A 17,884-nucleotide genomic window follows, 5' to 3' on the forward strand; every position below is an offset into this window, starting at 1 on the left:
CTCCTCTATTAGTTGAAATCCTCCTCCCTTGATAACCCCTCCCTTTTCCGCCATAGTTATCCGGTTCAGTAGGGATTAATACCGCTGGAGCTGTGACAGGCACTCACCAAGAGTGCCCGCCCTTTCTGCCCAGCTCCTCTGTGATCACGAAGGATGAGCTTAGGCGTGTTCACAAGCCGCAAGTGCAGAGCCCGCCAGGAAGTCGGCACAGCACTAATCAAATACAGTGAAACATTTCCCGATCTCTGCAGCCACACAGCTTGTGATTAGCACTGTGCAGTGCCGACTTCCTGGCGGGCTCTGCACGTGCGGCTTGCAAACACGCCTGAGCTCATCCTTAGTGATCACTAAATGGAGGATAAGTGGATGATTGTCCTCCATTCATAGTCTGTTTTATTGCTTCTGGAGGAGCTGGGCGGAAAGGATGGGCAGTCATGAAGTCTCAAACCAAGTTGCCTCTTTTTCCTTCCGTTCCCCCACAGGTCTGCACATACCTCTCATTACTTAGGTCACCAAATTCTTGTTAAAAAAAAAGTTCAGAAGGATGATTGGACAGGAGAAATATGATTAATGACATGTTTGTGGTGTTGAACTTGGCTTCTTTCAATAACCATCTATCCTAATCATGTATGAAAAGTGGCAAATCTCTAGCAGAACAGTCTATGGTCTGCTCAGCTTTTAGAAATTAAGCTTGACGTTCTTCACAGCCATGTGTTAAATTGCGTGTATAACATTTCCAATTAGTCGCTGAGCCTACTGGATTCTGCAGTGTCTCATTTATATAGAATGCTGCAGGTTTTAGGCACTGCAAACACTTTACTAATTCCCTTTTTATTCCTGTAGCTTTGTAGATTTATGACACTTATTATTTTACTTATTGCAATATATGAGTTGTAGAATTTAGCGCTCATAGACAGGAGGTTCAAATGAGGTAAACTGCCTCTAGAATTTGAAAACTAAATAAAATGTGTTTGAAATGTGACAAATTTATAAAATGAAGGTTGTGACTGTTTTCTAGCTTGGACTAATTTATGGTTTCGATTAAATTTTTTTTTAATTTTGGTGCTGAAGGGATTTCCTTCTTTTTTTATTGTTAAGTGCTTGAGAAAGTAGCCATCTCTATGTTTAAAGGAAAACTCCCTCTTTAATAAAATTTGACTTAATTCCTTTCCTGTAAGAAAACTTAATTTCTTTCCTCATTACGTTCTATGATGCCTTGTGTCAGTCACTGTCAGTTGGTGTTCATTGGAACAAGTCATTTAATATGAGTGGACAGATAGAGGGTAAGCAGAAGAATACAGGCTCTTGGGGAATGGGGGGATATTACCGGGATGATTCTGATTTATTCAGAACCCAAAGACAACTGACAATGAATATTTTCTGCAGGCAGAGAATGAATACAATGTAAGAAGAAGTTACCAAAAATGTAAAGAAACACCCAGCAAGCATAAACCGTTATTCAGCTGAATTTTAAATTGTTTTCATTGTTGAAAATGATTTAGCCGTGAAATGATACAATAATGCTTTATTTTATTTTGTTGTTGTTCATAGTTCAGTCACATAGCTATATGGGGAAGTATTCTACTCTGGATTGTTTTCTTTGGAGTCTACGCCTCTCTGTGGCCAGCAATTCCTTTAGCACCTGATATGTCAGGACAGGTAAGTCTCACTTCACTTTTATTAAATGCACCTTTTTGTTTCTGATACAGCTTGTATTTTATGGTTATTTTAAAATGGTTTTCCAGTCAAAATGGTTTTCCAGCCCCTTTTTACACGGGCGGATCAGTAATGATCCGCCCCGTGAACCTCTGCTTGCTCAGCGGGGATCGCTCCGTTGATCCCCGCTGAGCCGGCGGATGACAGGGCGGTCCCCACACACTGTGCAGGGACCGCCCTGTCTTTTCTCCGCTCTCCCCTATTGGGGGATCGGATGAACACGGACCGTCTGTCCGTGTTCATCCGGTCCACCAGACGGATTGGAAAAGTAGGTTTTTCCTCCGTCACACTTTGGCGAATCAGAGTGGGTAGGATGTCAGCGGGCATGTCACCGCTGACATCTGCGGCTCCATAGAGGAGCTCGGAGCGCCCGTTCAGGTCCGCCTAAAAAACTGGCAGGCGGACCTGAACGGGCTGCTCGTGTGAAAGAGCCCTTAGGTTAAATCTACTACCACACCCATTCTAAGACTGTTCTGTCTTCGCTGTAAAAAAAAATCTGTTTTTACCTATTCTGAAGCTGATGATCGGGTCTCAGTGTTGGCTTTAGCGAAGGAATTGCAGTAACAACGTCTGCAGAGCTTGGGAGATGGCGTTACCCATAGGCTTACTATGGGGTTGCCCCTCCTCTACACTGAAACCCGCGCTGAAAGTTGTGACCGAACAGAGCAGTTTAAGAATAGGTAAATATACCCTTATTTTCTATTACAGGCTAGATAGAATAGTCATGGAATGGAATTTAATCAGTTCGGGACCGCCCACTGCATATATACTGGGGCAGGGCAGCACGGCTGAGCAAAATCGCGGACATCCCAGGGAGCGCACCCATGCTGCTCCCGCTGTGATTGGACGCAGCGGAAGCCGATCTGGCGGCCGCGATGGTCACTGGGACCCACCAATCATTCCAAAGAAAGAGCAGCGGTCTGCCTATATAAACAAGGCAGATCGCTGTTTTGTCAGAGTGTAAAAGAGAGTTCTTGTGTTTCAGCCAAGCTGAAAAATGGATCTCTTTTCCTCAAGTGCATCCGTCCCCCGCATAGTTAAGTATGCTCCTAGGGAGTCATTTCTAACGCCTTAATTGCCCCCTGGTGTTAATCCCTTCCCTGCCAGTGTCATTCATGCAGTGACACTGTATTGGTGTCACTGGTCCCCAAAAAGTGTTACTTTGTGTCAGATTTGTCCACAGCAATGTCGCAGTCTCACTAAATTTTAAAAAGTCCATAAATCTATCTCATAGTTTGTAGAAGCTATAACTTTTGCGCAAACCAATCAATCTATGCCTATTGGGATTTTTTTTTACCAAAAATATGTAGCAGAATACATATTGTCCTAAATTGATAATGAAATTCATTTTTTTTTTTTATCTAGTAGAAAGTAAAAAAATATTGTTGTTTTTCAAAATGGTCTGCTTTTTTTGTTAAAAAATAAAAGCTGCAGAGGTGATCAAATACCACCAAAAGAAAGCTCTATTTGTGTGGAAAAAAGGACTTAAATTTTATTGTCAGTTAAACAACGCTGTGCGGTATCACAAAAAATGGCCTGGCCAGGAAAGGGGTAAAACTTTTCAGAACTGCAGTGGTTTAATGTCAAATTGAAAAAAAAAAAAATTGTGTCCCATTGGGAAAACTTCTGTTGACTTCCTATTTTGTAGAGCCCAGCAGAAGTGAGAAAATGCCTTCTTAATCATTTGTTCCATATGCAAGATTTCTCCTCCGTTCTAGTTCTGGTGACAACATACAGGTTTTGTTGGTCCCTTTTAGGCAAGGTTACAGTGGTCACCAGGACAGATAAAGAAAGTAAATTCCCCTAATGGGGATACAGATAACAATATGGTAAAAGTGGTCAGATTTATAACTTAGAGGGGCTTTTGTACCCCAGAGAATACAGAAATTGACTTTTTAGGCTTTTAGATTTTGCGGAGAAAAAAATTAGACGGGCAACTAAAATGTTACAAGTTTTGTTATCTAAGACTCATGCTTTTAGTAGAGCTTATAAGCTTGTACCTTTTTGAATTTTTACCTTGAAAGTGATGATTATCCTGTATATAAAAGTAGGTTATCTTTTGATTGTTTTTCTGTAATTTTAAAAGTATTCAACCAAACACCCGAGCTCATCACAGCTGACAAGGCTTAGCTGGATAATCAGTCAGTGTCAGTTCAGTGAGGGAGTAGGACGCTTCCCGACGAGTCTGCTCTCTCCAGGGACCAGACAGATAGCCAGCTAGATACAGCAGACAGGCAGGCAGGCTCCTACAATCTTTGCTGCATGAATCAACTTGCAGCCCATAGGACCGGCTCCTTCCTTCCCTTCGTGGGCCCCTCTCTTCAGGTAAGACCCTGTCTTTCAGGGCCATCTTTCCACCCCCAGGAATCGCTAGTGACCGTCCTTTTCAGGACAGCCACTCCAGCGATCCAAATTGCGGCTGTTTACCTTCTCTTAGAGCCGCATGCACCCCAATCAGTCACCCATAATCACCCGGCCACCCGCCGCGCATAGCAGCGCTTTCTTCTGGCGATCTGCGGCTCTTTCCCGCATCCGCGCCAGACCAGGCCTTATTCGCGGCCGCCGCAATTAGGAAAGACCGCGGCTTCAGCCGCGGCCTAGCGGCGCGCCGCAAAAAGGAGCACCGACAGCCTGGAAATTTTCCTGGAATTGTCAGGGATAATCCCGATCCCTGGAGGATCCCATCCTCCCCTGGATTAACAACCAGCTCATACCCACCAAGCCAAACAGCCCCCAAACCTGAGGCCTGTGGCCCGGTCAGCGGCCATCTTGGTCCTCCTCAGCTACAGTGACACCCTTCTTCCCCCCCCATTCCAAACAGTACTTGATCCAGGGTTTCGTCCGATCGCCTTTCAGGGATCAGGAAGGAATTTTTTTCCCTGCGGCAGCAAATTGGCTTAGCACTGCCAGGGTTTTTTTTTGCCTTCCTCTGGACCAAGGCCAAGCGAGAGGATTCAGCGAATCTTCCCTCTATTGCAATTAATCCCCCCCCCCCCCCCCCCCCGGTGACTGGCAACAATGGTTAAACTGCGATACTCTGCAGAAACGATTTGGGGTCTGAGACAATTCGCAACAGTATTACCAGCCGTCACCAAAAAGGCCTTAAAAATAGAGCAACTTTTGAGATTCGATCAACGATCGACCATCAAAAATTTCAACCATTTAACCCAGCTCAAGCACATATCATGTGCTTTGATCAACACAAGATCGGCAGTAAAACACCGATTAGAAATCCACGATTTCTTACTACAAAACGATCTAGACTGCCTCTTTATCACAGAAAGCTGGCTTTCAGACGACTGCAACACCATTCTTGGAGAATTGGTGCCAGAAAACTATCGCATTATAACGGAAAACAGAATAGGGCAAAGAGGAGGAGGCCTGGCGGTGATCCACAAGTTTCATATTGCAATCACTAAGCCGGTCCTTCAAAATCCTCTTCCATTCATGGAAACCCTTACTCTTCAACTTCAAACTAACCCCCAGGAGACTGTTCACATTCTCCTCTGCTATAGGCCACCTGGGCCAAAATCGCAGCTTCTACCATCATTAACGGAGTTCATATCCACTTATACCCTTAACAGCAAACACCTTTTGCTGCTCGGGGACTTCAATCTGTGGGCTAACTCCTCACAGGATCCCATTGTGGATGCCTGCATCGATCACCTGGAAGGATTAGGACTACAGCAACTTATATGCGGACCCACGCATGCTTCAGGTCACACACTCGACCTAATTTTCAGACAAAATCTGAAAATAAACATTTTGGGAAATGAACCTTTGCCATGGACAGACCACCATGCAATTAGTTTCATAATTTCCAAAATTCCACCAGTGATAAAAGCACCCAAGCCGGTGACAATACACTGGGCTAGATCTCAGAAGAAGCTCCATTCGGAACTCTTCAAATCTACCTTGGGAAACCGAATCGAAACTATTCATCCTCAGTTAACAGCCGTAGATACACTGGATGCCATAAATGCAGCTCTGCTACAGTCAGCCGACTTAGTAGCACCGAAACGCAAAGTCTGCATCCGGAAAAAAAAAGTCCGGCTGGTTCAACAACCAGCTGTCCCTACTGAAGCAAGAGCGCAGAAGGGCGGAAGCCGCCTGGAAAAGAAGCCCTTCAGAAGATCACCTCATCATCTACAAGGCAATAACAACACAATATCATAAAGAAATCTTCAAAGCCAAGAAACATCATTTTTCTATGACGATTAGCAGCGCCATGAACCGCCCCCGAGAACTATTCAAGATGGTCACCCAGACCATGAATCCGGGATGTCTTGAAGTCCCCAATTCAGACACCCAAGAGTTCTGTAATGAACTATCGGATTTCTTCATCGACAAAATCGAAAGAATCCGGGTAAGTATTCTGCAAAATAATACCCCCCTCAGCCCCCTCTTCAATCAACTACAAAACACCAACAGAAACCTTCTACAATCAACTAAGTTCACTCTGGAACCCATCTCCATCGATACCACCAAAAATATCATTGGTGCGTTGCGGAACAGCACAGCACCCAATGACATCATTCCCACCAAGCTGCTGAAGGAATGCGCCAAGATTCTGGCGCCTCCCATCACACAGCTTATAAATCAGTCATTTAAGGAAGGCATAGTGCCATCCCTGCTGAAAGAGGGCACAATCCAGCCCATCTTGACAAAACCTAACTTGGATCCCAAGGACCCAACTCACCGCCGCCCCATAACAGGCCTAAATATTCTCTCCAAGATAATGGAGAAAATAGTGGTACAACAGCTGCAACAGCATCTAGATACCCACAATCTGCTCGATCCATTTCAATCAGGTTTCCGTCCCGGACACGGGACAGAAACGGCCTTACTCAAAATATGGGACGATGCCCTTGAGGCCGCAGACGAGGGAGAATCCTGTCTCCTGGTTCTGCTGGACCTAAGCGCAGCCTTTGACACAGTAGACCACAAAATGTTACTGATGCGACTGGCCGAGGTAGCCAGAATCGCAGAAGGTGATTTACCATGGTTTTCCTCCTTTCTTGAAAACCGATCACAAACAGTGAAACTGGGATCTTTCACGTCGGAAAAACGCACGGTGTCATGTGGAGTCCCCCAAGAATCCCCCCTGTCACCGGTACTGTTCAACATCTATCTTCGCCCTCTCTTTGATATTATCAGTAGCCAAGAACTACTTTATCACTCTTATGCAGACGATACGCAATTGTATTTTCGCATCTGCAACAAAAAGGATCATCATCTCAGTTTAGAGAAATGTCTCTCTTTGATAGAAAACTGGATGACTAAGAGTTATCTTAAACTCAACAGTTCCAAAACAGAACTTCTTATGTTTCACGCCAGCCGAAAGAGTCAACTGGCAACAACCTGGACACCGCCGCCCATTCTGGGCCAAAGCATCACCCCTAGCTCCAAAGTCAAAAGTCTAGGAGTCATTTTTGACACCTTCATGACAATGGACGCACAAATAGGGTCAGTAGTCAGCGGATCGCACCATTTGTTGCGCCTACTACGCAGACTTATTCCATTTATCCCCAAAGACGACGTAGCAGTCGTGGTGGGAACAATCGTGAATTCCAGACTGGACTATGCAAATGCCCTGTACCTCGGACTCCCAAAGTACCAAATCGCTCGTCTGCAAGTCGTACAGAATACGGCCGCCAGACTGGTGACTGGGAAAAAAACATGGGAATCAATCTCACCTTCGCTGAGAACCCTTCACTGGCTGCCAGTAAAAGACAGAATTGTATTTAAAGCACTCTGCCTGACACATAAGTGCATCCATGGGAAGGCGCCGCAATATCTTTGCGACAAGATAGAACCTCACAATTCTAATCGCGTTCTGCGATCCTCCGACCAAAATCTGGTCAAGGTGCCAAAAACCAAATACAAGTCCAAAGGAGAAAGAAGGTTTGCTTTTCAAGGTCCGAGACTATGGAACGCTTTACCAACCAGCGTTCGGTTGGAGGAAAACCACCTGACTTTCAGAAGACAGATTAAAACTCTGCTCTTTTGATGTCATGAGACACGAAACATCAAGCGCCCAGAGGCGATTCAGTTCGCATGTGCCGCGCTATATAAGTTTTTCATTCATTCATTCATTCAAACATGTCCTCTTACAATATATACAAAACGAGCAGGTAGGGAGACATGTTCAAACCGTATGATTGTGAATGGGTAGACAGGCTTAGAGCCGGTTCACACAGGGGCAGCACGACTTCGGGGGCGACTCGGCCAGGCGACCTGAAGACGACTTCTAAGGCAATTTGCAAAATGACTTCTGTATAGAAGTCAATGCAAGTCGCCCCCGAAGTTGTACAAGAACCCTTTTCTAAGTCTGAGCGACTTGCGCCGCTCCTATTAGAACGGTTCTATTCACTACAATGGGACGCGACTTGTCAGGCGGCTGTGTCGCCCGACGAGTCGCCCCAGTGTGAACCGGGTCTAAAAGTATAGTTTATTGCTTACAAACAAAAAGAAAAAGAAGAAAGAAGAAAAGGAGACCAGTGAAAAAAATAAAAAAACAGGATTAATATTTTTTGCATTTGGAAATGTGCTTTCAAGAAAACTTTCCTTAAATGGAGATCCAAAACAAGTGTAATTTTTATCCTTGTATTAAAATGGCCTTTCCTTAAACTGTCATACATTCTCCTCAATTCATCCTTTTTTTTTTTTTTGCAAAATCCAACAATTTGTTCTGAGCTTTTCCTCTGTCCTTAGTAAGTGCTGCTCAGTGATCCATAACCAATATATGTCACCAGTAAACAATCTCCTAGATGTATTTGTATATCAAAATTTCTTTAGTGCATGTTTTAAGCTTTTTTTTTTGTCAATTTAAAGGAGGATTTACATAATTTCAGTGTAAAGCCTCGTACACATGATCGGACTTCCAGCAGACTTTTCTGTGGATTTTAGTCCGAAGGGCGTTGACGGTGAACTAGTTCTGCATACACACAGCCCAACATTTTCAGCCAACGTTCACCAAACCACGTGATTTTTCAGCTCTTTACCGCCACCCTTTGGGCAACTTCTGTTATTGTTTGATGTTTAGTATTGTTCCGAGCATCAGTGTTTAAACTTTGGCTTTTGGTTGGACGGACTTGCGTACACACAATCAGATAAACCAACGTAACAGATTAATTGCCCAACTGTTGGTGCGCATTAACAGCCAACATTTGTTGTCATTAATTCAGCCAACAATTGTCCGATGGAGCATACACACGGTCGGATTATCCGACACAACACGTCAATCAGACAATTATGGTCATAAAATTGGATCGTGTGTACGAGGCTTTAATGTGCTTGGTGTAGGTATAGCCATAGCCTTTTTATTTTCTTATTTTGGATAGAGTAGGTTAAAACCTGTGGCAGTTTTTGCCATCTGTGGTCCTAGAACATTTGAAGTTAGAAACTGTTATTAACTGAACAGGTGTCCACTTTGGAAGATTTCCCCTTGCCTGTTCTGTTGACATATATCTAAAATGTTTGCTTTTACCATAATTTTTTGTCTTTGACAATTGACCTCAGGGCAAACAAAGGGATAAACTACATTACGGGGACAACAAAAAAATTGGCAGGCGTTCCTAACCTTCACGCTATCCAAAGCTAAAAAATGTTTTAGCCATACATTCCCCCTAAAATCTTTCTTGCTCGGTTTGCACATTTCTCTAAAATTCTCCTCTAATGCTGCTTATGAGATGTTGCTCATTTCTTTCAATAGCTCATCCAATGTATATAGTAGGAAGGACTGCAATACCTTGCCTTATTTAATGTAAGATGTATGCAACTTTATTTTTTTTGCCCTGGGGCTGCTTGGCCATTATTTACGGCTTTTCAAGTCTCATTTCTGAGTCCTTATGAATTCCCCTGAGAGCCACCTTTGTGACAGATTCCATTTGGTTTCATAAGAAAGAGAAATCTTGGCATGGGCTGCAAATCTCACACATTAGGAACAATTTGTAAACCACACAGCCCAGGCAGACAGAGCCCATCCTTAGAACAGTCTGCTCCTGTTTTTGCCATTGTCTCCAAGGCATTGGTTTTCCATTTCCAAGCTGACCAGCTTGTGTCTAGAGAAATGTGAAAAGTTACAAACAAAAATGGTTACCACAGAGCGAGAGGAGTAGCTGAGAAAAAGAGGAAGGAAATTCTGTGGGATTTTGCTCCCCCCCACATGATCCAAAATATACAAAGAAGCCTTCTGTCTTTAATGCGAATGTCAGCTTTACATCTTTTAAGTTTGGATTAACTCAGCAATTGAACAAGGAAAAAAAATCTGACAGCCTTTCAGATATGATGCAGGAAGAAAGTCTTCCCACCTCCCCCAACTCATGTTCATTTGCAAAGCCAAAGAGCGTTTAGGCTGAATAGTGGCTCCACTTGCCTGTCCATTCATAGTTAGCATTACAATGCTCAGTATTAACATCCGTAGGCCTCCAATACTGCCTCAGCTCCATTATACATGTTCGAAACAAGGTGGCCAGAATATAGGAAATCCTTTTTGTGGAAACACTGCGCTACAAATGCCTGCATCCCATAAAGGTAACTACACTGTTTTCAGTCTTCTTCTTTCATAGAGCAGTTCATATAACCTGGTAGACCTGCATGGTGCATAGGAGGACCAGATGGTTTACGGAAATCACAAGTATTCAATGATAAATACATATTTTGGGAGCAGTAAAATGAACTGTTAGTCATAAACATAACACATTTTAACAATTATTGGCTAAAAGTACACTAACAGATTTTCTCAAATATTACTAACTTGGGCAATATCAATCGCATGCAAGAATTGGAAGTGGTCATTAGCAGATATTTTCTTTTTGACCTTTTTAACGTTTTTTTTCCCACACAGTTGCAATATAGAGATTTGCCATGTGTGTTTGTGCTGTAGTATAAAGTCACCCAAGTTGGCTGGAGGAGTTGTGGCTATTCGGGAGTCATTGTTGTCGTTCTGATCATGGACAGACGTCTTATTTCCCTGTTCTATTAATGGGAGAGAAGTCCAATAAACTGACAGTTCTACCCATCATCCCGTAAATCATGCTGTTAGAACTTTGGGGGAGCTTTCTACTCGATTCAGCTGCACATGCAGTGAAATGTTCTATCTTCAAACAATTGCTGATCATTCTTTAAAGATTTTTTTTTTAATCCCAGAGCTCAATAGCAAGCAGTTTCATTTCATGGAAATGCATACTATTGGCTTGTCAACCTTTGCACAACCTGACTATTGGAAGCCATGCTTACTTATGCTGTGCTGCCTATTGTTGTTTATAACCACCCTAAGTTTACAGAATTTGCTTTTAACCACTAACACTACTCAGAGCGCTAATGTGATTCTTAAGGTTTGCCTTTTACATCTGCTGGGATAGCCTTTAACTTCATTGTGCCCAAAATGTATTTGAAATCACACAGATTCCTACTTGGGGGTTGTCTATCCCAGTGCATCTGCCAAGGTGTTAATTTTACTTGTTCACAACCAAGTCACATATAAATCTTAAAGGATGTCCACACTCTGGTTTGCTGAAAATATTTAATTAGCAAACTTGTATAAACACAGGAATCGTTGACCTGCTTCATGATGAACTCTGCTTTTTTTTCATAGTTTCAGAGTTTTTCATCTGCTTTATGTTAAGATGTAGTTTTGTTTTAATTGTTACTTTTTTTTATTCCTTTAATTTTGTATGATTTTCAAATTGTCCATTAGGTGCTACCATGTTTTATCTATATCATATTTGAATTGAGCGGAGTAGATCATTTTATCAGCTAATAAATAAAAATGTTTGTGGAAAAATAAAGTATCAGTATTTATGTCCATTTTAGACAGATAAGTAAATTATCCGTTGCATTTATGCAGTGAGTGTGATTTCCCAGCCTTTAGTAAATGATACATTGTTTTGTCCGAGACATAGAAAAAGTAGAACTGGGAAATAAATCACGATCTGTGTGTTTCATGACTTAATCATAGCAGATCTTTAAAAAAAAATCTTATTAGAAGGATTGAAGTCTTAGAGCCCTAGAAACATGGGAATGATCTCACCCATCCAAGAAAATTGTATGCTTCTTTAATCTCCTAATTACCAAGACATGGCAGATGTGGTTTTATTAAGTGCAGAACAGCTATATTTCATCTGTTCTGAATGTTCTTGTATAAATACATTCTCTGCAGTATCTAGATAAATATTAAACATTTAAAAAGGAATACCGTCTGCACTTTGTGGATTTTATTATAATTGTGGAGAAGAAAACCAATATTATTCAACATCATTTTGAATTTTGATGTATTTATAAAATCAATCCTTTAATCTGTGCTTCATTTAAAGTGATTGTCATAATCAAAGTTGTTTGCAAACTTTGCAGCCAAGCAGAAAATGTGCATAATATGACTTGTGTTTCTTGTAGGCAGTTATGATGTTCAGTTCTGGTCTTTTCTGGATGGGCATCTTCCTCATTCCTGTAACATCACTGCTGCTTGATGTGTTTTATAAAGCGTAAGTATTTTAACTTTTCGTGAAAATCCTGCAAATTTGGTTATATTCAGGTAACACATTATGCTAGTTAGCTGATACGTTGCCTTTGTTAATAGTGTAACTCCATACAATATATACACACAGTATATTAGATGGGGAGAATGGATGAATAAAGTCACAAGTGTATTTATGTTTATATACACAGTCTTTTTTTTATTATTATTCAGGATCAAGAGAACTAGTTTTAAGAATTTGGTTGACGAAGTTCAGGAACTTGAGGCTAAATCACAAGATCCTGGGGCTGTTGTACATGGTAAAAGGTAAGTGGTCATTGTTGCTTTGTGCACATTGTTTCACGCAGTTGCTAATAAACAGGCGAGAACCTATTACCAGTAGTTATTTTTATAACATTACAAACAATCTTAGTTTTTGCTATAAAACCATATGCAACAATAATTATCCCAAAGATAAAGAGCCTTGGATTCTTTATCAGAGAACAATTTTATTTTTATTTTTTTGCTTTGCTTTTTTTCCCCTTGCCTATTCATATTTTATTGATAACAAATGAGAGTGGCATATGTTTTTTGATAGCAGAAAAATAGAAAATATCAGAATATTTACATTATTGTCTTGGTAATCCTTTAAAAAAAAAAACTGCATTTGTGAGTTGTCTTCTTTTTTTAATTTTCTGTTGCTCCAAATGGTCAGAAATGATTTGTAAATCTTTAAAATATCAACTCAGGGCTTTAAAATAGTACATTTTATAGAAACTTTGGAAATTTGAATTTTAAAATACATTATTAAAAACACATTAGTTGTGTTTTGGAAGACCATTATTCTGAATTAGGGGTAATATTTCAACACAAAATGCAGAATGATGATGCAAAAAGTACATGACAAATGTGTGTAATGGTAACAAAAACGGGGTGTATTGGTTTACCTAGAACTATAATCAACTCTGCAAATCATAGAAAGTATTTACGTTTTAATTGTATGCTGAGTTTAGTGAAGTTATTTTGGATTGTTTTAAGTAGTTATAGAATACTAAAGATTTTAAATGTATTAACCCTTTTTTGTAGTAAACCATCAGTCTTCCCATATGCACTGTTACGTTGTGTATTTAAAAACGCCTTCACACTTGCATTTGTTAACTGTGGTAGTAAAAAAGTTATAGTTTTATTCTCCCACATTCTATACCACAACCAACAGACTTTGGGGTTGATTTAGTAAAACTGGAGCATGCAAAATCTTGTGCAGCTCTGCATAGAAACCAATCCATTTCCATTAAAAAAAACATTTGGCAAAGCCTAACTGAAGAAGGTGAAGTTGGAAACGGATTGACTACCATGCAGAGCTGCACCAGATTTTGCACTCTGCAATTTTAATAAATCAACCCCTTTGTTTTACAATTATAGACTTTGACTGAGCCTGGCCATAAACACTCCAGTCCTGGCAAATAAGTTATCGCACGTTGGTGCAATAGTGATCACCCTAGGGGTCTGACACTTGTGATCCTGACAGAGCTTGTTATCCCTTACAAATTTCTGCCAACATGTTGAAAAAGCTCCATGCAACTGCGACAAGTAACCATAAATCCAGTTGTTTACCTCTTTACACTGCTGGGTAAGTTGCAGCACAATGGTGGGTTCCAGCAATACAACCAGGAACAGCATGCAAGAAGACATTTGGGTAGCTTTATGTGAACTGTAGTTTAACTTGACTGCTTTTCCATGTAAAGAATATCTGTGCAACAGAGGATGTTGTACTCTGGTTATTGCTGCATTTCTCATATCACAACTCTCTGGCAGTCCTAATATAGAAGCAGTGAAAACTGTTGTAAAGGTAACCGCAAAAGTCTGAATTGCAGTCTTTGTTTTATCTGTCTGGATACATTGTTTTTCCCTTCCTGTTTGGCTGTATCTTGTTATATTGACTGACGTTTGCCAGTAGGAAAAAATTAATATTTTAACCAATGGTAAAGAAGGGATGAAAGATGGTAAGGCTGATTTTTACAGTTTTCACAGCTGCTATGTAGGGATTGCTGAAGATTTGCGATGGGGGGGGGGGGGGAAGCTTTTTGGCACAGGTACTGTTAGATGGGATAGATAAAGAATTTGTAATTATTGTGCAACTGTGTTGACTATGATTATTTGTGCAACCTTCTGCACCCTGTAAAGAGTTTGTATATGTATTATACATTATTTTTCCCACTTATCTATGCAAGAAGGTGACAACTGTTTCTGTGTGGGAGCAATGCCAGTGATGTGTATAGATTTAATTCAATTACTGCAGATCAAAATATATTGCCAAAAACATCAAGATGTCTTTAGAGCCCCGCAGATCAAGGTATTGAAGCAGGTCAAGGCAGTGATATTTTCATTGAGCGTCATTGCATGTTTAACTTGCATCTTTCTGTGCATGTTGCCAAGTAAATGAACTTTTTATTTTTTTAATCAGTTTGAAATATATATGGTCCTGTCACAGCAGTATAAAGTATTCTGGTTATACTTAGGACCAACTGGTGGTAATTTGTTTTTTTCACTGACAGTCATGGACTGTGGTTTAACCATTTACATTTTCTGTTCCGTGCATAGTTTAACAGAGAGAGCACAGCTTCTGAAGAATGTTTTCAAGAAGAATACAGTCAACATGTATCGTTCAGAATCTGTTCAGCAGAACCTGCTTCGTAAGTGTCTTATTACTGCAACATAGTACATATAGAAAACTGTGTACACATATCAATTTTTGTCATATAACATGTGCTGTAAAAGAATGCCATATTCCTTTTTACATTCAGTCTGTTATACTAAGGCTTTGTTCAAACAAGAACTTTAAGTTGGTTTGAATTATTATTATACAGGATTTATGTAGCGCCAACAGTTTGCGCATCGCTTTACAACATTAATTTGAATGGCACGATGCAAAAAAAGCAGGACTTTCTTAACACACTGCAACGAAAGGCATTGTGAACTGGTCATTTTCTCTTGTCCATGCATTTTACTGTGTTGGCAAATACAGCATAAATGTATGACAAGACCTGCAATGTAACAATATCTGAGAACATCTCAACTAAGGGTGGACACGCATGCCTTGATTTGTCAACCAATGTGACTGATGAAAGCACTGCTACAATAAGGATGCTCTTCCGAGGTTCTAAACCTGTTATCACTAAACATTTTTTATGGAAAATGGGAACAACATTTGCACTACACATACTCGGGGTGGTCAGATCACTTTGCCTGTAGTTGTGAGCAGCTAATCTGTCTGCCTGCAGCCCACTTAAATTGGATGTAAACCCAATTCATGTAATCTGACCTTGGCACCTACCTTTCATATCTTTAGTATGTATTTATCTCTCTCCAAAGCCTTAAGTTCTGTGTCTTTCTGCTGCTTTATTCCTGTTATCGGCATGATAACAAGCTCTCGACACAGAAAATAAAACCAGCTGCAAGTTTGTGTCGGAGTGGGTGCTATAAATAGATTAGCAGAGAGTTTTTCTATTCACAGCACAGCTCTGCAGGTATCTGCATTTCTCTGCCTATGAAACACCCACTGTTGGAACGGGAAGAAGAAAATCTAACATAATGTTCACTTCCTAAAGAGTATAGAAAGCTGAAGACAGCAGATATACATGTAAATATCATGTAGGGAGATTTGTTTAATCTCTGTGTATCAGCTGAGGCTGTTCACTTCACTGGGTATATGTAAGGGTTTACATCCACTTTAAAGTGTTTGTTACCCCAACATTTCATATTCCTGATATGTGCCTGCTGTGCCATGTACTTGTATGAAAAAGTATCCTGTTCTCTTTTTGTAATGCTTCCTTTGTGTGAAATGCTGGATGTTACTGCCAGTCCCTCCACTTTTCTATTAAAAACTGACCACACTAAGCAGGAGAACACACCATGGTTCTCTAGCTTTGCTGGGAACTCGGCCTGCTCTCCAATAATCAGACCTGTCCTGACACGCCTCCCCTGCACAGCCTTTCACTGGGAAGCTCAGTGTACTGTTGCCTCTCCTCCCCCCAGCTCTTATTCAGCTGAGAACAGAGTGAACAGAGGGAATGTGATCACTTATAAAAAAAGGGAAAAAAGGTATTTATAATGTTTTTTTATATCTATACACAAATGTTTTGCCTTTCATTTCTATTTTAAACTGAATGGGTTGTTTTACAAGGTGATCGTTTACAATCGCTTTAATAAGCTATTGTACACTGCACTGAGTTAATCACAGGCAGTGAGACATTTCCCGATCTCTGCAGCTGCGCAATCGGGACAATGTCTCACTGCCTGTAATTAACTTGCCCTTTTCCATGTTTCTGTGCACCAGTAAGTCAACCTATGCCATAAATACCATAAAGCCAAATAACTTGCCCCAGTTGTTTTATGGTTCTACTTATATTTCCTCCTTGATATATGGCAGCTTTTTTAACCAGTGTGCATGGGCATCCTGGGGTGCCTCCTGAGTTCATCAGTGGTGCTTTGACATAATGCTTAAACATTTCTCAAAACAAGCCAGTGGATGAATGAAGCTCACCTTTTTGTTACACAAAGCCATAAGTTTTCATTGTGTAGCATTACAGGCACCATGTAGGCCAGCCACCAGCATCCTAACAACTGCTGACATTGGTTGATCAGGATGATATCTGGCACCTGCTCCACATACCCTGCTCCTCTTTCAGCACTGGGCTCATGTTGGCTGCACGATGGAGAGAAAATGATGGGGGACAAATGTTGGAATACTAGTCAGTACCAGTGTGCAAACACATATTTGCTTTGCAAGAATAAATAATCTCTAATGTTGGGGTGTCCTATGTGTGTGGGTTTTGCTGCAATATGTAAAGCTACTAGGGGTGCCTTGAAATTGTGCATAATTATAAAGAGTGCCTTGAAAGGAAAGGCTGAGAAACACTGGTTTATGCGTGGGCTAAAGCATTTTTTTGAATGTTTAATTAGAATAGAGTACCCTTGCATTGTTGACTCCTTAAAGAGGAACTGCAGTCTGCTCACATAATTTGTAATAAAAATTACAAAGCTTCCCTCCAACCACTTTGCATATTATTTTATATGTACTATTATTCTGTATGTGCTAAATATGCTGCAGAAATCTCCCTCCACTTAGTCTGGCTTCAACCATTTTAACAGTGGAAGCTGCTGCCTGTTCACTTCCTGGATTTACAAAGGCACACCTCCAGCTCTGCATCCCTGCAGCTCTGATTGGCCCTCTTAGGTCTCACCCCCCTCCTTTCCTGGCGAACTTTTACGAGAGTGAAAGAGCTGCCAGTGAGGTCAAAAGTCTAGGCTTTTTACCAGACAAACAGGAAGTGGGCTTTATAAGGTGTTAAGCTTCATGTACACTGCTGCTGGTAGGAGCAGTTTTTTTTCAGGTGCCCCTGAACTCTCCTTAAATGTTATCTTATCAGTACATGTACACATGGTAATTTCCAGGCAGTTAGGTTTAGAAGCATTTTTTGGAAAGCAAAAAATTTCGTTCGAGATGGATTTTCAGAGGCATTTAAAATGCCAAATGCCTGTAACCGCTTGTAAACACGGTAACTCGCGTTTAGCCGCGTTTTGTTTACAGGTGTCTGTGTTTAGAAGCGTTTTTTACATTGAAAATAGTCAAAAATGTTTCTCCATTAAAACGTGGCACAATGGACATTTTAAAACGTCAGTTACTATCTGTCAAGTTAAATCATTCAGGAG

The 17,884-nt window shown here is 40.9% G+C and overlaps 1 protein-coding gene across 6 annotated transcripts in view; it reads left to right on the top strand.

The window, feature by feature from the left end:
• Nucleotides 1-17,884, top strand: part of ATP8A1 (ATPase phospholipid transporting 8A1) — a 308,603-nt gene that overhangs the window by 289,119 nt on the left and 1,600 nt on the right. For all 6 annotated transcript variants that reach the window (XM_040335011.1, XM_040335010.1, XM_040335017.1 and 3 more), the window contains 4 exons: nucleotides 1,552-1,659; nucleotides 12,112-12,200; nucleotides 12,407-12,499; nucleotides 14,774-14,865. In XM_040335011.1, coding sequence (XP_040190945.1) covers nucleotides 1,552-1,659; nucleotides 12,112-12,200; nucleotides 12,407-12,499; nucleotides 14,774-14,865 — 382 coding nt within the window. The remainder of the gene's footprint in view (nucleotides 1-1,551; nucleotides 1,660-12,111; nucleotides 12,201-12,406; nucleotides 12,500-14,773; nucleotides 14,866-17,884) is intronic.

Source organism: Rana temporaria, chromosome 1 (genome assembly GCF_905171775.1).
Source record: "Rana temporaria chromosome 1, aRanTem1.1, whole genome shotgun sequence".
NCBI lineage: Eukaryota > Metazoa > Chordata > Amphibia > Anura > Ranidae > Rana > Rana temporaria.